The sequence below is a fragment of the Amblyomma mixtum genome, chromosome 6 (assembly GCF_055824585.1).
Source record: "Amblyomma mixtum isolate Tamu chromosome 6, ASM5582458v1, whole genome shotgun sequence".
In the NCBI taxonomy this organism is placed as follows: Eukaryota; Metazoa; Arthropoda; class Arachnida; order Ixodida; family Ixodidae; genus Amblyomma; species Amblyomma mixtum.
In genome coordinates, this window is record NC_143017.1 from 126,134,463 (window position 1) to 126,158,449 (window position 23,987).

General features: G+C 46.2%; 1 protein-coding gene across 3 annotated transcripts in view; it reads left to right on the forward strand.

Annotated features, from left to right (window-relative positions):
- The window catches only part of LOC149340302 (juvenile hormone acid O-methyltransferase-like), a 71,353-nt gene that overhangs the window by 9,443 nt on the left and 37,923 nt on the right, over window positions 1–23,987 (forward strand). For 2 of the 3 annotated variants that reach the window (XM_089549048.1, XM_089549046.1), the window contains exons 1-2: window positions 22,307–22,351; window positions 23,154–23,745. In XM_089549048.1, the coding sequence (XP_089405174.1) occupies window positions 23,176–23,745 (570 nt within the window). In that variant the 5' untranslated portion in view covers window positions 22,307–22,351; window positions 23,154–23,175. Of the gene's footprint in view, window positions 1–22,306; window positions 22,352–23,153; window positions 23,746–23,987 lie in introns of those variants that run through there. The other variant, XM_089549047.1, reaches the window with a different exon arrangement.

Consider the following 23,987-nt stretch of genomic DNA (forward strand, 5'->3'; position numbering starts at 1 on the left):
TTTCCGCTGCTCTATTTCTTCGCATCACTTCCTGCTTTAGATCAGGCTGCTAACGCAGCTGACATCTCCACGTGTTGCAGTAACTCACTATCTGTCACGCCTGCCTGCAGGCCTATCAGTACCACCTGCTTAGACCAGCTGAATCTTCGTTCTGGTAACTAGCAGCGTATTGCTCGTGGTTGCAGAAAGCCGGTAACTGTGCACACGCAGCTAGGTGCATAGCAACGTACAGTCTTTGTCAAAAGTAACCAGACTGCATGGTTTGCTTCTAGCTTGTATAGTGGAGTCTTTGTGGCTTTCCTAAAGATCAAAACGTGTTGGAAGGTAAGAAGACCCCCAGTCCTTACCTTTGACGACCATTTCAGCTTCAGAGAAGCTGTAAGGGCTCCACTGTACAAACTAGAAGCAAACCATGCAGCCTGGTTACTTTTGACAAAGACTGTACTTGCGTGCTTGGGCCCGGCTACAACGCAATGTCTACCGCGAGGCGCCGGGATGGTCGGCAACCAAAGTATAGAAATGAATTCGTCCGATCCTATCAAACGCTGAGAGATCTTTCACTTTGCCCTCATGAGTTTGCACACTCTGCTGACGGGTCAGTGGGACAAGAGAAAAATGATATGGCGATTACACATTCGAAGTAATACGGATGATGAGCTCTAGCAGATTTTCCTTTTGATGTTTTGCGAATAATTCCTTTGCCGTTTATATTTTTGAGACTTACGATTAGCTTGTCCATCTGGTGGGATTGTTATGAATGCTTCACTAACGCAAAAAGGTGAACTTGAGTGTCCTGGCGTCTTTAATGGGAATTTTCGACTCCGTAGTTGGGGATCTTGCAGTCTTTGACGGGTGGCTTGCAGCTCTAGAGCCCGGAGCCCAGGAATCGTATGCGCCTTATGTTTAGTATCAGCCCATTGATCTGGCCACGAACGCTTAGGCAGACGCGGCGGCCTTTCCTCCTCTTGCGAGCCCTGCTGGCCGCTCGTTCGCGCGTCGTGTCCTTCGGCCGAGCTTCTGAAACCTTGTTCCTCCATGCCACTGACGCGTGCTAGACCTGCACGCGGCATCTAAGCGAATGCCAGCAAAGCGTCAGTGCTTCAGTTAATTGTGCGCCCAAGTTATTGTTTACACGCTTTTCAGATTTGAGGGCAAACCATGGCAACCAACGACTGGTGCCCGATTAGGGAGAAAGTAATCTGCCAGCAATGCCAAGCTCCGTAATGCAGCACCCGGCATGTGTTCACAATGTTCTTCGTAACAAGGATGGTTGAGCGACATAAGTAATCTGTGTTCTAAAAACAATCCATCTGTTAGGAGTTGCTCGCTGTTTACATGTTTACACAGAACATGCCCACAGGATGAGGCGAAAGAAAGAAGCTAATAACATACTTCCTGACGAGGCCTCACCTCGGGTAACACATCAAAGGCTGAAGGGTGAACAAAGTTATTTCAAGACAATTAAATTAGCAACCTCAGCAATAATAGAGCTTTTATTTTTCAGTTGCTTCAGTGTTAATACTTTGCTGTGTATGCATGATAAAAAATTCCGTTCAATACATACATACTAATCAGCTGTACAGAGCCCAGGGATCCATACTAATGGATAGTGATTACATAACTATTTTTTTTTACGTCACGCCCAAGTATTTTTTCTGTATTTAAATGTGCTGCTGTAGGCTGAGCTTAGCGATTCCAAAGCCCTATTTTAACGTGTAAAGGACGTTAACGCTTGCATTCACATACTATTCCGTTCGTTTTTTTTTTCCGCACCAGGTACACTAAACAGGCGGGGCTAAGCATGTTGAAGCAGTCACAGATGTCACATCGTTGAAGTCGTACAGGCCGGAAGTTTCACTAACTGTTGTTGATGATACACTGGAACTTGTTTTTGTAGTTTGTACTGAACAACTAATTTATTGAACAGCACTGTGTGAGAAAACTTGTAAGGCTGAATCATTTCTGGCGCTTAAAGATGCACGGAGGAAAAAGCGAATTTGGCTTTTATCGATAGCGTACGACATTCTAACGATATAGCAACAGATTTCACCAAAAACGAAGCTTTTGTAAGCTAGGAAAGGCCGATAAGCGAGATAGAGGTGTCGCCAACACCGGCCGATTTCGCAAGTAAACTGCGTGCAACACCCAATTTGGTTTGCGTATCCCGGAGGCTATGCTACCCCCCACTCATTTCAAAAAGGCGGCGGCCAGTCCTCATTAAAGTAGGCGTCACTAGTTTATATAGATTGGCACATAAATTTTTTATTCATTTTTCTTAGCCGTAAATGAATTTTCTTCCTGCTTCTGGACAAACCTCTAACATGCCAAGAAAGCCATATAATCAAGTTTTATTAATGCGTAAGCTTTACTTGCCCCGTGGAGAGAAAATCCGTGTGTGCCTGTGGGGATGCTCCATGGCACACATAAAAGATGGCGTCCACGTGCAACCTGTCAGGTACCGGTTAAATTAATGATTGGTCGCGCGAGGTTGCTCCGGAAGACCAACCTGGATCGCCCAAATTCCCCAGGTGGCAGCGTTTGTCATCCCATGGCGCCAGGAGTGGTATGAGGACTCTCAGGGAGCTATGAATGTGAAGACCAATTCTGCATGTATGAGCATCAGACCATTAGCTATCGCATCATACCCTTAGGGCGGATCAGCGCATAGATCAGAAAGGGTGCGACGGTGTCTACGCGGCGACTACGCGGAGCCATGTAGAGGTAGAATTGCCAGCTGCGTGGCACCGGATTACATGACGCCGCAGCGTGGCGACTGCGTTCACAAAGTAAGCGGGCGGGCTTACGCCTTCTCACACGTAAGCAGTCTTAAGTGTCGCTGCCGCGTAAAGCAACCTGTTGCCACGCAACTAACATTTCTACCTCTGCATGGCTTTACGTAGCCGCCGCGGCGACGCCGCCGCACAGCTTCTGATCTGAGCATGTATAATACTACTACTACTACTACTACTACTACTACTACTACTAATAATAATAATAATAATAATTATAATAATAATAAATGTTTATATCACCACCAAAATTTATGTGGTGGCAGGATGCCCACAGTAAAAGCTGCCTCTTGGACAGCAATATGTATGTATGTATGTATGTATGTATGTATGTATGTATGTATGTATGTATGTATGTATGTATGTATGTATGTATGTATGTATGTATGTATGTATGTATGTATGTATGTATGTATGTATGTATGCATGTATGCATGTATGCATGTATGCATGTATGCATGTATGCATGCATGCATGCATGCATGCATGTATGCATGTATGCATGTATGCATGTATGTATGTATGTATGTATGTATGTATGTATGTATGTATGTATGTATGTATGTATGCATGCATGTATGTATGTACGTATGTAGTCTGTCAAAAGTAACCAGGCTGCATGGTTTGCTTCTCATTCATATAGTAGACCCCTCACGTCTTCTCTAAAGATCAAAAACTTCATTGAAGGTGAGGGCAGGGGTTCTCCTTACCATACAGAGATTTAGAGCTTTAGGGCTGGCATAATAGCTTTACTATACGACTGAGAAGCAAACCATGCAGCCTGGTTACTTTTGACAAAGACTATACGTACGTGTGTGTGTATGCGTGTGTGTGCGTGTGCATGTGCATGTGCGTGTGCGTGTGTGCGTGTGTGTTCACATATATGATGCATATATGCGAACAAGAATACATAAAAACAGTTTTTCAGAACAATAATTTAATGGATTTGGCCCCAGTGTCCTTTTGAAGATGGAGAGCATGTCCTCGGGGCGACCACTCTTCCCCAGATGGTCAGTGTATTGTCTCCCCGCCTAAATCGTTCCACGGTAAAACGGCGTATCACCGTCGTTTATCACGGCAGCGGCGTCATGCTTGCAGTGCCCCGAAAGCAAGCCTTGTAGGCGCATGCAATGATGCACCTGTGGAACTCGGAGCTGCTTTTGATAGTAAGAGCATAACAGTTGAAGCTGCAAATGTACTTACACTGTCGTAAGCTAGTACGTATGGGTTGAGGCGGAAGGGCAGGCATAATCATGTCTCACCAACTAGCACCTCATCGCTTACTCCTGGACAGGTATTCGTTCCGCTCCAGATATGTTTCCTTTCTTTTAACCTTACAGGCAAGGCATTCATTTTGTGAGGTGCGAAGTGCAACCCAAGTGGACACATTTTCGCCTGCTTCATTCAGCTACTGCTGTAGTCTTACTACCACTAGAATTAGTGAGTACTAGAATCAGTAAGTACTAGAAGTACTAGAAGTAGTAAGTACTAGAATTAGTATTGAACACGCTGACTTCGTGTAGCGCATGCATGGTGGCATGAACTGCACTCGAATGTTGGCACTATGCAGCGGAACGAACGTTGTTTTCTTGACAGCATTTCTTTAGCAGCGTACATAGAGTTTGCTGTGCAAATGTTTCCTCTGTGTTGTGGCAAACAGGGTAAAAAAAACATCAACTACGAAATTTTACTCCGAAACTTGTAGATCAGAATCAACTGTAGCATGCTACGACAGTATAGGTTTCAGGTACACTTTTCCGTGCTGCTGTGGGAGCGAAGTTGGCACGCTACTGTGCCGATTAAGTCGTGTTGTTAACCAGTCTTCAAAAACTTTTGCTCATCGAAACTGTAAAGTTGAGACAGAAACCGGACGAACGCAAGAAAAAGCTGAAGAGTCGAGGACCACGCTAGCCATGCACCAATGGTTAGTCTGCTTCCTCTTACCATGTGATTAGTAAGCAATATGGCGTTGCGTTGCGTGCTAGTTAGGAGCGTCCCCTGCAGGCAGCGCCGCTTCCCTATGGAGCAGTCCTAAGACACGCAGCTTCTCCTCGCACACAATTTACGCAAACTCCGCACTCCTGCATCATCGACGCACACATCTTGTACATGTAGCCTTTGACATGCTTGGTTAATGTTCCATCTTTGGGCAGTGAAGCTATACATTATAGTGTACGATGTTTCAGCTCTACGAACAAAACCATGGAACAGCAGCCGCATGAATTCTCTTCACTTTCGTGCCCACTGCACGGAGTATTTGACAGAGGAGGACAAGTGGAGATGTTTCTCAGGTTATGTGAACGATAACTACACACAAGCCAGCCAAGCCGCATCTTCATATGGTAGTCCTTTAGTTCCCACCAGAAAAACTTCAACTGGGATTAAGTTGAAATGCGAATGGTCATTTATTATAACGTTTCGGTTTATTGTAGAGAGGCATTAAAGGGAAGGGTGTCCAGTACGAACAAGTCTTATAAAACAGTAATGGCAGGATGCGGCACCAAGATGCATACAAATTCGGACAGGTACCAACTTACATTTCTATACACACATACATTCGCTTCGCACACTGAAAGAATGTTCATCCTTCCCTATTCTGCTATGCTGTTTGAGCTATAGACAGTGTTTTGCGCTAAGGTAACGTGCAAGAAATGCAAGATGTCCGCTTGGCCTACGACGGGGCTCTTACTCTACAGTGAACGAACTGTGAAATCGTTGTCATGGTTAGCGTGACCTGCTGTTGATCGCAAAACCAACGCAGATCGGAAAGTATAAATCCATTCTGTCTAAACACAAAGTTTTAGTAGCTTGATTTCACTATAATTCATATGCAGCTTGATTTCACGATAATTTATATTAACAGGACAAAAACGAACAACTAAAACTTATGTAACAAGACACATACGACTGATAACCGGAACGCTCATTGCTGAAACAGACAAACTCTAGACGAAAACTTCACACTAAACACATCTCAACTGATCCTGTGGTTAGGACTCATCCTACGATACACCATATTCGTACTTGATAACTTTGTCCCAACATCTAGGGTAACCAAGCTGCAGCTGTTCACCACTAAAAATCTTAACTGCTTTCAGAATCAAGGCAATATCTTAGGGTGCTCACCTCCCGCGCAGGGCAATTGAACGCACTGTAAAATTCCGGCATGCCCAAAACTGGAGCCAGGCAACGCAATCTCGCGTTTGCGCCTGGCCCGTTCTCATCTGCTGAGTTGCAAGTCGTCAGACAGAACCTCCGAAAGAAAGTCTGCTGCGCCAATTTCCACTCGAACTCGGATGTCGACATGTTTGCGGCGCCTCTGTACAGATTCACCATGACAGCATGCGCGATCTTCAGGGACCTCGCCCAGGCGAACAAATCCAGTGACTGGCTGGGCGTGATCTGTTGGAACAAGGTGTGCACCACTAGCGGTGCTTGGTGCTCGTGGCAGTGTACGAAGGGTGCCACGTTCTCCGTGCTCCATGTGAATGCACTTCGAGCTGAAGGTAAACCTGCCTGGAACACGCTCCTCGCCAGCAAAGCACCCACAGTGCCCAGGTCGAATTCGATGGGCACATCTTCGCTCGAATAGACGAAAGGAGCGTGTCGCACTGCGGAAGGCAAGACTACCGCGTTCAGCAAGGGAGAGTAGGTGCAGTCTCCCGTCGTCGCGTAAAGGTTCCGGATCATGTCTTCGATGCAAGGTGGTTCTGACAAGCGCCTCGACGATTCCAGTGACTTGAGCTTTAAGTTCATATTGCCGAACAACACTTCGGGGTTGGTGGATCCCTCGTCCTTGCCTTCTGAGCCGTTTGACAGCAAATATGGCGTGCCGATCTCTGACAGTAGCCGCACGCTTGACAATGCAGACACCGCGTATCGTTTGTCGCTCTCCTCCATACCGAGGAGGGGCGGCCGGATAGATGACATTCTGCGGATGTGATCGAACATCGACTCCATTGTAGAATTCTCTGCCTCTCTGGTGCTGTCAAGAGCCGCGAGGCTGTTGAAGACTGCAGACCAAACGTTCGGTGGCATAACGTCTCGGCTGGCTTCTAGGCAGACCTGCGCAGCGTACCTGGGCTTCTTTCCAAAGAGCTCCTTTGCGTAGTAGAACTGGCCAATTTCCACGAGAACGTGCACGAAGATATAGAGAAGGCCTAGATGTAGATCTTGGCTGAAGTACTCAAGCGTGGCCATTATGGAGTTCAGTCCGCTGCAGAAAACCTGCGATGTGTCAACGAGCGTAGAAGTTACGGGTAAGAATGAGTTCACAAGATGAACAAAGTTGCCGCCTCCTGCCAGCTGTTCGAGGGGTTTGTGGAGATCTCTTAAGGTCGCGAGCACATGTGCAGTGTCACCGGCGGACACTTTCTTGTCGAACTCAACTAGACGCACCGCGGTGGCGTTAATGTCGCGTGTTATGTGCTCAGGCAAGACCCGAAGAACGGTAATAAGGATTTCTGCCACGAAGTGCACACACGTCGAACTATGTGGTTTATCCCTAAGCTTCACTGTAAATGGCACCGCTTGTGATATGTACAGGCTGACATTCTCGTTGCGGTGCCTAATGAGGCTCACTTGAAACATGGTGGAAATTCCTCTGACCAGGGACAACCTGACGACTGTTTGCAAGGCTTCCTTTAAGCTTTTCAACTTCAGTATTTCAGCGTCATTGCCAAAGGCCTCTACCAAGTTTTCGTCGGCCAAGGTTGACGATGAAGTGAAGAACGCCAGGCAAGACTTGAAAAGTGTGGCAAGCTGAGAGATTTCAGGCAGGTTGGCGTAGCCTTCGACCGTCCTTTTGTGCTCCAGGAGCGCCAGCTGCACGGTATCAAGACCGTTCCAAAACGCAGCGTGGGCGAAGTCCACGCCCTTGTCGTGTTTACTGAGCCATACATTGCAGACGTGGTGGTAGAAGTCGTCGCACGGGTCTACAGTGGCGTCCAGGAGAGCTTCGAGGTCGTTGGCCGCTCGCCTGCAGTAGGAGTTGGAGCATGTGCCGGGCAGTGTGTTAGGTGTGGGCATCAGGAGCATGAGCAGGAGTAGCACACTGGCCAGACTCGCCAAAACGAACAGGCTGGCGCGGAACGTCGGTGATCGCAGTGTCAAATCGGTGAGCGAGGTCGTGACAGCAAATTCATGCAGCATCTTTTTCCCAACTGCGAGGAAGAGAACAGAGATATATTACAGTAGCATGATAAACTACATTTCCCCGTGCAAACAGCCGCTTTTGGATATTGCTCCGTACTATACCTCAGGCAAAATCGTACTTACACTGTTCAGAATACTGAGAAAAAGTAACCTAACACGACTCACCGCTAAAGGCGTAGTAATATATAATTTGTGACAACAAGCACGTCGACTGCCCGTTTAGTTATCACCTCATCGCACTGATCTGCTTACCTCTTGTGAGTACTGTTCATTGCTCGCTCCGTTTGTGCACACTTTTGTCACATTTTTCAGCTCTAGCCAGCCTGATCCTTCGAAGGGCCTTTATTTAACATCCCCGCACCGTTTCATTTCGTTTGCCGTAACACCGATTCGAGCTTTCACTGAAGCATAGCAGCCTAATGCTTTTTTTTTTAATAAACCTTGCTGATTGTTTCAGCCAGCTGCCATGTCTAGTGAAACCTACCGTAAAACGACTCGAAAGAATTTTTCTTTTCGTGCAGTTCCATTATTATTATCTCCGTTCCTTTTCGATTCGGATAGGTGCTTTCTTTTATATAGATGATGTAATTTAAAACGCTTGGTTTGCTTCCCTTATAAATTTCCTAAACTTTTAACTATAAGCATGGCGCACGAGTGCAGCAGTCAGGAATGAGCAAGAATCGTCAAAAGGCCGCGGAGAAGCCGAAGCTTTGATCAAATGTCTTGAATACGGTCACCGGACGTGTAATATGCTCCATGTGGCAAGAATTAAGGTAAGAACAAAACACTGATACGTAATGACTAGCTAGTTGGTTGTGCATAGCTAAAGCTACACCGCAGTAGCAACACGAACGAGACAACAAAAAGCCGCAAACACAGGCGCTGACAACTGATTTTTTATTCAGTGAAACATACGCAATATACAGGATGTTTCACCTAAGACTTTACACAATTTTTAGAAATAGGTTTTTTAAGTCAGAAGAGCGCTTTCTGCGGCACATCACTGTCAGTGGTGTAATACATCAGAATACAGCTAAAACGTGCTAACGAGCAGGCTGGTTAACTAATATTGAATAGTTAACTTTTAACTATTACTGTTAGACTCGTTGATTATTAAGAGGCATGTAGCCTGCCATAAATATTATTCATATCAATGTTTACAATTCTGGAAACGCGGTTACCTTCGGCGCTGTGGGCCAACATTTTTTGGCTGCATGGCGCCAAAATACATGCGCTTTCGAGAAGCTTGCAGGCAAAGCAACCTCTCCAGTGCACCTAACTCTGAAACAGCCAGGACTTGTTGGGTGACAGCGCCGAGGGTAACCGCGTTTTCTAAATCCTAAAAACAGATATAGACATTATTTAAGGTGAGCTACGCGTTTTTGATAATTAAGGGCCCTAACAGGAACAGTTACAAAGTGAAGTATTCACTCTCAGTTAACCAGCCTTCTAGTGAGCACCTCTTAGATGTATTCTGATGTATTACACCACTCACATTGCTGTGCTGAAAATAGCCCTCATCTATTACAAAAGCCTATCTTTAAAAAATGGGTAAAGTCTTAGGTGAAATAACATGTATCTCAAAACAGCGGCAGTGGTAATCAGATGCAGTCAACGCCACATGGTGTAAAGGACCATACAAGCGATAAAAGGCACAGCAGCGTAATAAGGCTATCGCTTTTATGACCCTTTACACAATGTGACGCTGAGAGCATGTCATTACTGCTCTCACTGCTATCGCGTATATTGTGTACGTCTGGTTCAATAAAAAATCAGTTGTCAGTCAGCGCCTGTTTTCAGTCCTTGTTTTGGCTTGTGCGTTTTGCTACTCTGTTGTTGTCTTCACTAAAGAAAACATCACACACAGAAACTTCGTTCAAGTTCAGAAAGTACAGTATGCATATACACGATCCGACAAGACTAGGACGCTGGAGGTAAATTTTAAATGTTCGCTAAAAGTCTGAATGCAGTGGCTAGCTAGCTCTCGTACTTTTCAAATCATGCTGCTACACGTGCTATCCCAGTTTACGCGCGCTTGACAAGCGCGTTCAAAACTTGGTCTCAGCCTCCCGCGAATTCATGACGTCATCACTTCTCTGCAGTCAGCCGCACTGCACAGCCGCTCTACTTTGTCAGCGTTCTGGTTTCTCGCGTCCAGTTCCTTCCAACTGGAGTTGACAGTCTGCCGAAGACTCGTCTGGTCATGTGATGGATTCATGTCAGGAAAAATATGACACAATTTGTGTCTTCCAGAAAGAATTTCTTCACGACCCTTTCAAGCAGCATAGAAGAAGATATAAAGGTCACCATCGAAGCGGATGCTTTGAACCGGCTGTCGTTCGTGACGAATAATTGTCGCCATGCAGGCAGTTAAAAAATACGTACTTTAGTATTGATTTCTGCATTGTTCCGCTATTATTCTAACCATATGGTGCTGTCGCGACCGCAGCATGGCCCAAGTACATATCGCGACTTCAGCTATCATATTTTTGTTCTTGCCTGGACCGTCTGCCTTTCCGTGTGTAAAGTTTAGTATTTGTGATCGCGCAAGACGTTTATATGCCTTGTTTGACGCATTATATAGAGTGACTCTTGCTGAGATACGTAGATTTAATGAACACATACGTTTATTTAAATATTGTTGCGAGGGTTAGTGACTTCGTTTCCATTGACACTATTTTGTCCTTTATCAAGTTGGATCTTCGCATTTCTAATACTCCATTTTGTCTTCGCACTTCTAAGGCATATTTTTCAGAACCCCTCGTTTATACTCTAAAACTAAAATTTCGGTGCAATTACTCGCAATACGTGACCGGTGACAGCTGCTGCTGCGCAGTATACTGGAACGAATGACAGCGTCGTTCAGATTTTTTCCTGGCCGTTGCATATGCACAAAAATGGAAATGTTCTTGAACGACAAAGATTTGCTGAAATAGTTCTCCTTTATACTTGCTAATTTCGTGGCCTTTACGTCTTTTTCATATCAGTGGCATGCACTGCTTTGCTGCTTTCGAACCGATATAGTTCTAGACTACGTGTGATATTTTCTTTACTTATTAAATACGTAAAAACATGGAAGCATTGGTATCAGTTATGTTGCCACAATTTTTAAGACATACGAATGCATTCTTTTATTTAAAAAAAACATTTCACTTGTCTAGACCGTGCGTAGCGTTATCTAATACACAATGGCATTGTCAATATGGCATTGCAGTTATTTTTCTTGCGTTTCATCCCTTCACAAATTATATGAGGAGGCCGCTCTGCAACATCAACCCCCCCCCCCCCCCCCCCAAACAAAATTTCTGGCTACGCCACTGAACTTAACTGACGTGCCATTCATGAACAAAGCTGCCTTTTTATTTATGTGAAAGACTTGCAATAAAAGCCTTGCCTGCTTGATCTTGCTTCTGCCTAGAATCCTCGCCTTTTCCAGTCGAGGTGTACACTTGCACGGTTTGACACGGCTGACCAAATTGGCATATTTATCTTTAGTATTCTCTACCTTTCTGTCATGTTCCCCAAGACATTTTTTCATGCACCTCTCCGTTTGTCCTATATAGGACATTCCACAGGTGAGGGGTATCTCGTACACCACTCCTTCCATGCAGCTTATGAAGGTGCGCTGATGATTCGTACTGCACCCAGGGCGCTCAGTACCACAAATCCGGGGTATAAGTTTGTTCAACTTGTTTGGCGCCTGTACATTGTCTCCTCGTCTCTTTTTGTCTTTATGAAATTATTTCCATCAAGGTGTTTTTTTTTTTTAAGTTTCAAGATACCCGGACGTAGTAAAGCGAGACTGCCAGGGAAAGTAAGTGGCAGTTAAGCCCATATCGCGAACAGCTACCAATTCAAATTAAATCATTGCAGTGACAATAATTTTCCGCATACATACGAGCGCGTGACCCAGCTATTGAAACATACATAGTAGTACTGTTCTGAACACTTCACGTCCTGAGTGAACAAAGCTGAACTGTGTATTAACCACTGGCTTTTGGCTGTTCAGTGCACTGCGGTAGCAATGCTCCCCGCCATCGACCCATAAACATTCTCGCGTCCCGAGAGTCGCTGAGCAGCATTGGTCTTCCCTGTAGCCCAGAATAAAACGAACTCAGGCAAAAACTTTCCTCGAAGTAATTGCCGCTGTTTTCAGTCTCTCATTTCAACTTTCTCAAGAAAAGCTGTGACAGACACGAACTATTTCACTTCTTACGGGTTTCAACATGCTTACTCGACCCTTCAGAATTGAATATTTTACCTCTTCTTTTGTACAATGCGGGAGTTCCATAAGGACCAATAAATGGCTTTAAATTATGTGGACGCCACCCGCCAACAAGTGCTGACTTACATTTGTCGACTGCAGATTGTTCTTCGCTAACACCGTAATTTAGGCAAAAATTCTCTTATACTTTTGGGAAACCCATTTATGTTAAACAAATACTTCATGGGCCTCTTTTTAAAGACGTTTTTCTCCAAAAGCCAGAACCAGCTAACGAATTTTTATTGCGACTCCTGCGGCCGCTTACACCATTAAAAAGCAAGCGACTGCGACCAGATAAGCTGGACGACGCTAGGTGAATGATATATTTCATCCCTCAATACAATCAAAAGCGTTCCCAGGCGCACGTACAGCGGACCGACGACTTGAGCGCGACTGCTTGCCCGGGATCAGCTTCGGCAGGCTGCGGAGCTTGATCTGTGGGGTCCGGGGGCTTCGCTGTCGGTTTTGGGTCCTAAACAGAAACAGTCACTGGTAAGTGAACGTTTTCAGCAGCAACAAAATCACTGTTTGCTCATACTCGCAGTACCGCCGAATTACCGTGTCAAGGCTAGGCTGTGTTTTTATTTATCCAATGGTCAGTTTCAGCATGCGCCGTTGTAAAAAGTAACAATGCACGTAGAGCAAAGAAAGGCGATTGGGTTTAGTTGTGAAATACGGTGTCCGGTCTCCGTATTGATTTCCAGCTGAAGTTTGAAGCTCACGAATCAATACGGTATACAAGCATTTTTATTTAGTCGCCAGACGTGGTGACTGCTCTGACGTTCGGCTGCTTATTCCGAGGTCGCGAGACTGAATCCTGGAAGTGGCATCCCCATTTCTGTGGATGCGACACGCAATAATGGCCGCGTGCTGCACGTTGTGAGCAGATGTGGTATAAATTAATCCGGAATCCTCCACTATAATCTCCCTCATAATCGCTCTCATATCGCGAAAAAATTATTTCCGGTAGTAAGCGGTGATATAATGCCAGAAGAAGTTAGTCGTTAACTACGGGGAGACATTTAGCACACAGTAAAATACAGGCCAGCACGTAGGTTCATTGTATTACGTTCTTACTGTGAGGGGGAAGTAAGTATCGTTAACCGATAACACGTGGTCGTCCAAAGAAGAATGCATTAGGGGAGTGGTAAGGGCGTGCATTAAAGGAAAAGAGCAGTCAGTTTCACCTCTATAGCCCGGATAAATAGGCCAAAGGGTGATGGCGAGCGCACCGAGCGCACTGGTAACCAACAGCTCAGCATCAGACGTAATCCGACCAAGTTTACAAGTGCGCATCATTAAGAGTGCAGCTATTCATATAAATTCTTATGAAGCTGCTTAAGGAAAAATATGAGCTTTTAATTTAGTGGCGAAAAGTGCACTTTGCGGCTTTCTTCTCGGCAGTTTTTTTTTTTTTCAGCAATTTCCGTCGGCATGATGCTGAGGACCCAAATTACGTGTAATCGCTATAACATAAACTATGCCCCTACACACAACTCGTGTCTGCTTAGTCGATAAAGAGAACGTAAATCTTAAAGACAATTGCATGGCTTGTTTTAGATGCTTTACGCTCCTGGGGCCGCTGTAGTGGATCCTGCATTTTGATACGCTAGTTTCCGAGTATTCATAATCAAAGGCGATTGTTTCGTGGGTTACGCAAGCACTCAAGCACACCAGATGGTGAAAGCGACCAAACGCCCACTTGTCCAAGCTAAATGCCCTACTTATTTCCCAAGAAAGGCACAGGAATACCTGGCACTTAAATCCCGAAAAAAAAAACAAATTCTCATAATGAGCATATTTTTCGGAACACAAAGTAAAGGTTCTTCGAAGGTCCTGCTCCAGTCTCCAAAGGGTACAAAACTCCTTGGGAGGAAAGAGTGACAATAGTAGTAATTCCTTGGGGCTAACGGCTCAAAGGAAAATCTGGCCGTAATGAGGAAACCCTGAGCCAACATGTTAATCATGAGGATGAACGTTTAATATCTAAAGCACATACTGGCTGTGTGGTCCCGTCCCGCACTGAGCTGCACAGGTGTCCTAAAACCAGACGCGAAGGTGGCTCTTACGTCCTGCCTCTCTTTGCTGTCCGTGCCGTGGCCATTCTTTGCGATGCATTCGTGGACTTCAAGCACAGCGGGTGCCTCTGGAGTGAGAACCGATGTCGTGCCCGTGGTGGTGGGGCTCGGGGGTGCTCCGTGAGCATCGTCCAGCGGGCAAGAACGGAAGGAGCGGCCGGCCGCTGAAGTTTCTGGAACTTTTTCGGGCGCGACCATTTCGGGCGCGACCACTTCCGCAGTCTTTCCATTCACTTCTAGAAAGCCAGAGGTTAAGAAGGTGTGGACTTCAATTTAACAGCGGTGCGTTCACGAACGTCACCAACAATCTATTGCACGAAATTACGAAATTGCATAAACTGTGACAAGCATCAGAACATCGGCCGGCACCTGGCGTAACAATGGGCAAAGGGAGATTAAGAAGAAACATAAAAAGGCAACAAAGAAGAAAAGGCGAAGAGGCGGGAGACAATGGCTAGAACTCTACATACACGAGGTGTCTGCTTCGAAAAGTTATTTACATACTGAATGCGTGCTGTAGTTTTCAAGTTCCCTCGCCACCGGCTTTCCTGTTGGTCTAACAGCCTAGTCCGGTATCCGCCTCTGCGCCTCACAACTGTGAAAGGGCCACTAACAGCGTTCTAGTCTCCCTCCGTAAATTCTGAGCTGTGTGGAATGAAGCAGAAACCTAACAACGAGGAGCAGAAGCAAACCAACAGAACAAGGAACAGGACAGGCAAGGCAGTGCACGGTACTATTTCTTGCTACTCATTTATTTATCTATAACGTTACACTCGCGCACTTCCTCCGGACACTGCAGAGGACAGCAGCCGTCGCTTATAGTGGCAAAAATTATTTTACCGACTAAACCCATGCCTTGTGTGCGCTTAAACGTTTGCACAGGGTTGGCATTCTGGACCGCTTTTGTTTTCAGTGCGTTTGCGAAGTATTCAAGTTTTCTATGTTGTGCAAAATATATGCAAACATTAATTATCTAGGTCCAGGCAATGCTAGCAAAGAGGAAAGAGTTTTCTATTATAAGGAATGATAAAGGCATCTTTCGCGCATGAAATACGGGAGTTCAAGAGAACCCGGTTTTTGCGCTTTCATCGTATCCCTACCAAAGATACCGTGCCAGTCGTTTTCTTTAGAAATGTAGTTTGTTTGGCACTGTCGCACATTTCGCGATTTTGCATTTGCGCCGATGCAAACAGACAAGTGCAGCCTTTTTCAAAATTATACATCCAAAAGGGTTTGCGTCTGAGGTTTGCAGAGCGGCTCGTCATTCATATCCTCATATACCCTAATCTCTCGAAGGGGGGAGGAACTCGCGTTTTCAGCCCTCCAAGTCTTAGCACAGCCAAGTCTGCTATAGAACCCCGCAGGACGCGCCTAAGAAGCAAACACCTGGGCTGTGTATCTTTGACAAACGCTGTACCTCACCTGAACGTGATACGAGACAAAATGCACTGTCAAATGCCACTTATTTATGAAATATCAGCCTGACAAAAATGCCAATTTTGCCGAAAACAATATATACACTTCTTTTCCTAAGCGACCGAACTATTCTAAGCAAGGTTTAGTTTGGTTTAGTTTATGGGAGTGTGAACGCCAGCTCTTCCCTGCCGACGGAGATCCTTAGCCAGAAGGCGAGTTAGAGCAATCCGAGCTGCCCGCATGAGGAGAGAGAGAGAGTGATGTGAGGAGAGGATGAGGAGGATGCGCGCTCTAGCGGCGCGTGAGGACTCGGGTGTTGGACACGAAAGAAGCAACACCGCCTCTTGTTAACCATCCTCTCTTTGTAACGGAAAGACTAATAAACGTCTCTAAATTCTTCTTTTACTCTAACAGGTGTCTAACGTCCCAAAGCGACTCAGGCTATGAGGGACGCCGTAGAGGCCTCCGGAAATTTCGACCACCTGGGGTTCTTTAACGGGCATTGACGTCGTATAGTATACGGGCTTCTAGAATTTTTCCTCCATCCAAATTCGACCGCCGCGGCCGGGATCGAACCCGCGTCTTTCGGGTCAGCAGCCGAGCGAAGAAGAAAATATTGCACTCTTAAGAGATTAGTTCCGCTTGCAAGAGCATGGTGTATAACTTATTGCCCCATACCCACCATCACTGTGCACCGCCAAGACCAAAACCCTGAAGGTTACTTGAATGGCGGCCGAAATACGCCCCAGGCCTGAACGGCTCCACGAGCATAGACCGGAACAATGTGCACACGCGCGCCAACTTATAACCTGACCTGATGCTTCGGTTGCCTTGAAAAGGCGAACTCTTCGCGTGAAGAGGAATGAGGTATCGGTTGGGTGGGAAAACGAATTTATCTCTTCGCGCACCAACGCGTGCCAGCAAACTAAAACGGCATTGTTTGAGTGCAATCAGCGCCAGAAATAACATATTTTGCGGAAAAACGCAGGGCCATGTTGACAGTGCCCAAAGCTCTTTGGTCACACTAGTTGCAGTGTTCAAATTCAAAACCAAAGGACATTCCGCAACCAATCTGAACAATTTACCATCTATCAGCTCCCTCCAATGCGCCGAGGTGTCACCTATCGTCTTCGCTTTATGCCTCTAAGTCAGGTCTCACAAAATGAACAAGGGCCGGGAAGAAAGTCTTAGCCCGTTGCCCAACGTTTCGACCAGAGGTCTTGGCTTCTGGCCGCCAGGACGAGGACAAGTTCTCTTGTCGAAACAGCATTTGGTGGACTGAGGCTTCTCATAATTCCAACCGTTTCTTTTTTCTGTGCTGTCAAGAATTCCATCTTCCGTGCCAGCTGTTTGCCATTAAGGAGGTAGTTATTTGTTAAATTCTGGTATCAACGTTTCGACCAGAGGGCTTGGCTTCTGGCCGCCAGGACGAGGACAAGTTCTCTTGACGAAACAGCATTTGGTGGACTGAGGCTTCTCATAATTCCAACCGTTTTTTTTTTTGTGCTGTCAAGAATTCCATCTTCCGTGCCAGCTGTTTACCATTAAGGAGGTAGTTATTTGTTAAATTCTGGTATTGACGCGACAGTCTACACCTCGAAACAATGGCAGAGCTAGCATGCTAGGTTTTGAAACATGGTGTGTGTTAAGAGCGGTCTTAACGAATGGAATAGTTAAGACCCCCTGACGAAGGTAACGAAACGCCACATGGGCTATGCTTACGCTGAGGAGGCTGCTGAGCCCTTTCGGAGAAATGATCTGGCTCTGGCGGCGTGGCCGACGTGCTCTCCCGGTTGGTCGGCTGCTCGCTGTCGGCGGGCCAGCCGCTGCTGCTCGCCACTGCGTCGGCCTTCTCCGAGTCTCGATTCCGGGACTTCTTCCGGCGGCGTCTCGGCCGGGCCTTCTTCCTGCCGCCTGCGTGGCTTCGGCTCCGCGCACGGGTCCCTGTGGACGGCAGCGTGGCGGTGCGGCCCTCGGGGAGGAGATCGCTCTGGTGTGCGAAATCGGCATGATCCTTTTGTGTTGTCTCGTAACGGAGAGATTCGCCGAGTTGGATATTGGCCGTGGTCGCCTCCATGCTCTTCTTCTCCTTCTTCTTCTTCAACTCTTTATAATGGCACATACCCACGTGGGGGGATTAAGAGTACTTCTTCTTCTTCTTCTCCACATGAAAATGGCACATACCCACGCGGGGGGATTGGTTGGTTGGTTGGTTGGCCTCAAGTAGAATGGCACATACCCACTACGGGGGAGTGGCCAAGACACAGGCGATGAACTGTTGGAAAGATTAGCAGTTTTAGAGGAAAAGGAGTAGTAATAGGGTATAGGGGATTGGTAGTACGACACAATCGCTTCTTCTTCTCCTCAGTTCTTGTTCTTCGCCTTCTTCCTCTATTTCATTCGCTTCGACAAGGAATTCTTTAATTCCGCTTTCCCGTGTGCTTTTCTTTTCCTTTTAGTATGTACAGGTGAATAGCAACCTTTACCTCCCGATTCTTGGCCGATCCCCCAGTGTGGGTATGTGCCATTCTTTCAAAGGCTAAAACAACAACAACAACATAAATTCCGCAAGACCCGGCCAACGGAAATGCTTGAAAAACCTTATGAACTTCTATCATTTCATCGCTACTGGACCTACGTCGTGGGAATGAAAACAATTAGATGACTTATTAAGAAAGGCATAAGGGTGACCTATTGAAGTAAGCAAATTAACGTTAACTTTTTACGTATAATAACGAGAAAACGGTACAGTCATACTCTGTCGCTGGCAATAAATCAATAGTAGTATTCTAAATTGTTCAATCGCTTCTCTACCCGGCAGTATAGGCATTGAAATTTCAGGTTGTACGTCTTTTAGGTTATCTTATGTGTTGTAAAGAATTGAATGTAGCGCGATATATGCACATGTGCATATGCGCATAGCGTGAAAACAATGCAACTCCTTGCATAACGGACGCTATGTGCTATGTGTCCTATGCACTACATACCTAAGCCGATACAACATATTTTTGAACCGAGGCAGAGGCTGAAACAAAAGCAGGCCGAGTACAAATCTTATGCGGATCAGCGGCGGGGCGCTCAGCATCGAGACACTGCAGTCGGCCCGTACGCGGAGTCCGCAAGCCGTCCGTGCGAGGCAAACTTCCTCCTCAGCTTTTGGAGCCAGGAAGAGTTATAGAGCGACGTGGGTCATCGTCATGTGTTCTAAATGATGAGCGAGCCGGGTGTGCTTCGAAATTCTCTGTCATGCATCCGCACTTCCACGTTCTGCTCATCCTCTGCCGAGTATTTGCCGTTCATCGCCAGCCCACAAGTGCCTTCCACTCTACATTCGGAGATCGCGGACCGTTGTTTAACTAGTCAGGCGTCTATCAGCTCTGATGCCACCAGCGGCTCCAGTCCTGGAGCTTCGATGCACCAGACTCCGCTCTCTACAGATCACACCAGAGCCGGGCGTCATCCGTTAGCACTTGAAAAGCTCACCTGCAGTGACTCCTCCTTCCCCGCCAGCACTTCTCTGGAGTGCTCGTCCAAAAATCTTCCACAAAAGTTTAGAGATTATATCCTCTATTAGACCATTGACGAGGACAATCCCAGTATTTATTTTTTTAAAAAACAGCGGTAGAAATATTATAAAGAAGAAATAGTAGCGTGATGCAGGCACAAACGCACAAGCGCAAAGAAGAAATATAGAACTCCTTTCTTAACGGACGCTATGTGCTACTTGTGCTGAGTTCTGCAAGCTTAGGACGATACAACGCTATGTGCGATCTTAGAGCACGACTGCTGAATCACCGAGACCTAAGACTGACTTTGTTTTAATAAATGTGCCGGGAAATGTTCATTGTTCAGTAGGGTTAAATTTGACCTACATTCATGAGCATAAAAGAAATCGAATAGCATGGAATGAAGAAGATGACTCAGCACCGCCTATCAACATCCTATCAACATCCTATCAACATCGTACCTGACACATTGGAAGCTTCACAAGACCATACTTCTGCGCAGGAGCGCACAAGAATGAGTCATCTCAATGCTAAGGCTCGCAGATATCAACGCTATCTATCACGACGGCAATATCCTATGTAGTTTGAGCAGTTCTTTGCAAAGTCATCGAATACTTCTCAGTATGTAGTGAGAAGTATTTTCTCCCGGCATGATCATAAGCAACATCGTCACGCGTTTTGCGCTGCGTAATAACTTTTTACTTCCTAAGGTACGAACTAACTACGGGAAACAATGCCTTCATTTTTCAGCCATATCATTTTGGAACTCTTTGAACTTAGATATCAAGTAAAACTCAAGTAAAACTTGTTTGATATCAAGATATCAAACAAGCTAATACGCGTTCTTTGTTCAAGGTCAAATTAAAGCTTTTCCTTCTTGATGTCTGATTTTTTTGTTATTGATCCCATGTATCGCGGCATCTATGAGTGTTTTATTATACATTCTCCTGCATTATATTGTTTGCATTTAAATATTTCAGTAACTCATATTACACAATGTACCTATATTTATTCTCTGTGTCGCTAATTAATGTGTTGTGTATTTTGTATTTTGTCGCTTATTGAAATTTATTTTCATGTGAGGACCGGCTGCGGTCTTGTACCATGGGACCTCTCACTCTATACGCTTGTAACTTTATTTGAATTCCTTAATAAACTCTCAACTTTCAACTCGCGAACGTTTCATGCAATGGAACATGGCGGCTGTCGTCGCGACGCAGTGGTCATAGCATGCTTCGCAGCTAACTAGTCACCAGATTATTTCGCCACAGTGCCAGCAAGGAAGTTTTGCACAAAGTATGATGTATTGCCTGCAAAAGCCACAAGTCCTTAATTGGCAGGCATTCCCACCCATGTCGACAAGCTGCCATCAGCAGCTGGCGCCGCGGGAATCGCTAGCCCTTTCTCGATGCCTGTGTTTCTTACAACAGTACATAGTGCCAATTCGAAGACAGTGCCTTGTCCGGACTCCATTTCGTATAAGGTATACAAAATCCTCAATTGCGCTGGACTACCCCCAGCTCCTTAGCACCATTAGCAAAGTATAGCTAGACGGCGTCGTACCAGAGAGCCGGAAGTTATTGTGACCCCGATTCCAAAGCCAGGGAAGCCGCAGCCTTCGACCTACATCTAACGCCAGCGCTTTGCGGCTGCCCAACAATCAGCCTTGGATATTACATCAACTTGTGCTTCTTCCGTCTGACTTCAGCTTTCCGTGAGCAAAACTTCGTACACATCTCAGTCGCGAACCACTGCAGGCCGTAAACTCCCTGCAACACTAATTCGTCTCTATCTACCCGGAACCGCACTTCAGGAAAGCCGACAGTAAAAATTTTTAGTTAGACGGTCTGTGAGTCCATGAGCAGGCAATTCAGACGTTGGGTTTAATTCTACGCATTGTCCCTAAAACGACCGGCGCCCGCTCATAGGTTGCACGACAGTAACCGAGGGCGTTTGTGCAACCGCATCTCGTTTATCAAGCCCATTCGCGGCATTTGACAAGGGCACAGTGACAATGGAGCATTTGACAATGGCAATTATTTTAACTCATCTCGTACCTCACGGGGTGCAAGTGTTTTGAGCACTTACACCCCCCACTGCGCGATGTTATTTTCGCGAACGAGAGGTCACGTCCGATATTGCTGGACTCTATAACGGTGTGCACGGTGTGAATGCACTTTCGCGGCAGGTTAAATGCACGAACGAGTAGTGGGGCAATGTCCCAGCGAAGGTATGAACGTAAAGATAGACTGCACTCGGCTGATAAGTGCGCACGAAGGAAAAAAGCGCAAACATCACAAACGATACAAAAAAGCAAGATGAGACACGGGCCGCGCTTACATGAATGCGACAGCAGTGCATCACATCAAATTTTAGCTCGTCGCATTCATGTAAACGGCGGTAAAGCGCTGGGAAAGCGGGTCGCATCAGTACGCCAGACTGGGGTAGATCGAGAGTGGCAAGCCGACTTCCGCGGTGAATGGAAGCAGCTTAGAAGGGGCTCCTCTTCTTCATACCTGTCGTGGCTATGCAATACACAGCAAATCAAATTTAGTCACAGTCGTAACGAGAAAAACTTAGTATACAGGGCTGAAAATGAGTTATCTTGGTCTGGCCTATTGTTTCCGTATCAACCGAATACTGTGAACGCCGTAAGGACAGTCTAACACGACACGAGGCTGATGCCATGTACGCGTCTCGTTCTTTTGTTCATGTGATGTCTTCCAACCACCAAACAACGACGAGACGCCTTCCAAGACGCACTTACTAGGGACTATGCTGAGAAGGACGAATGTTACCTCGCGAACTTGAACAACGACGTGACCTCTAACTTGCCGCTGTAAAGATAGCATATATTAAAGATTGCTGAGTGCGCGATAAAAGTAGCTGAAAGCAGTTTGACGAGACCATAAAAATAACATCGTAGCCAGGTCTGTTTCGAATGAGGGGTCGGGTTATCAGTAATGCATGAACCTACAACTGCGATAAAAAGGGTGTTAAACCGTACAATGCGCTGCTGCGATTGGTCAATAAAACTTGGGGAAGGGGGGAGGGTGAGGAGGGGGTGAATTTGTGGCACGGCTGTTTTTGAGCCTCCTTGTCACTGACCTGCGAAATTGCACACACCACTTTTCTCGGCTGAATGTGAGTAGAGTAGATCATTTCTCTATTATTCCCGGAAAAGGGTTTTCGCGGAGTCGACTAAAGTACAGCTATGAAGCTTTGAGGCGCATTTGGGAGCTTTCGAAATGCTTTTTCCGAAGTGGCCGCTTTTTAAATATTAAACTTTTAAAACGGACGTGTCGGCAAATCTTTTTGCCCAAGTGTGCGAAGATCAATCTCATGTTCGGCTGTTCAATGGTAAACAGCTGGACACTTTGTACTTCTGAAAACTCCAGCTATGTTTAATTATTTATGATCACTGCTTGTCTTACGGGCATGCGATACGATGTTGTCTTTCTTCAGCCCTTCACTGCAGCAAACTGCGAAGTATAAATTTGCTTAAAGATAGAGTAACAGGTATAACGTATACCTCTTACCAACGCAACAAATAACACCCCGACGATTGCCCTTGCCACCAGATGTAAAAACCGATGTCCTTCCTAACTCTTGACAGAGCTGACGAAGTACATTGTATAAGGCTTGGGCTGTTCCGACTGCGCGTATTTTTGAAGGAGCGACAAACACTTATTCTTGCCGGGTACATAAGAAGTCACTCTTCAGAACATCAAAGAGATGTAGAGTGGCTGAAAGCCGCGGGATATAGATCTCGCTTGTAATGCACTTTCTCGAGAGCTGGAACAAAAAGTCGTTCTTTATAAAGCTGTGGTAACGTGAAGCATGTCGTGTCTTACTACTGCCACTTTCATTCCGTGTTCTTGACCCTGCTTTAAGTTTACTCTCCGTGTTGTTCGTCACAGTAATTGTGCCTTTGGGCTTGACGCAGGAGAAGACGGCTTTAGATCGACATGACCTCTAACTTACAATCTGCTGGCTCCCTGTCGCCGTTCGTCCAGGACGAAATGCCAAAAGTGTACGACGAGGTCAGAGCTCCTGACCGACAGGCCACAGCTGATTTGCTCAAGGCTTGGCAGGCATCGTTTTTTACCTCTTCCGAAGGAAGCGACGCGAGCGAGCATCAGTACTTGGACGTTGGCTGCGGGCCGGGCAACTTCTCGCGCAATCACCTCCTGCCCCAGTGCCCTCCAGCGCTGAAGAGGCTTGTAGCGACCGACAACTCGAACGCCATGATCGATTATGCGAAGAGGGTACACGCCCATCCGAAAGTCGATCACCGGTTGCTGGACATTGCTGTCGACGACGAAGTGGCAGAGTTCATAGCGAAGGAAGGCCGCTTCCAGCGTGTCTACTCCTTTCTCGCACTTCACTGGATAGAGGACAAATGCGCAGCCTTGAGGAACATTGAACGTCTCCTGACCCCCGGTGGCGAGTGTCTGGTCATATTCAATCCGTACCCAGGACCGGCACAGTTGTACCAGGCGTTGCTGGATTCTGACTCGTGGGCAAAGTACAGGGACGTAAGTAAAGGCTTGTAATTATTATATTATTCATGACTGAACTTGAAAGGTATGATGAACGACATATTGCCACTTCAGACAGACCTACCATGCTGAGAAATATTATGATCCGGTGAGCTTTACATCTGCGTTCTTTTGACGTATAAGCTGGGTCTCAGCAGCTACTCTGAGGGCAGTAGCCTTTTGGTTATTTTCATTCCGGCAGAGATTAGAGGCGTAAATAACAATCAACATGCCCCGAA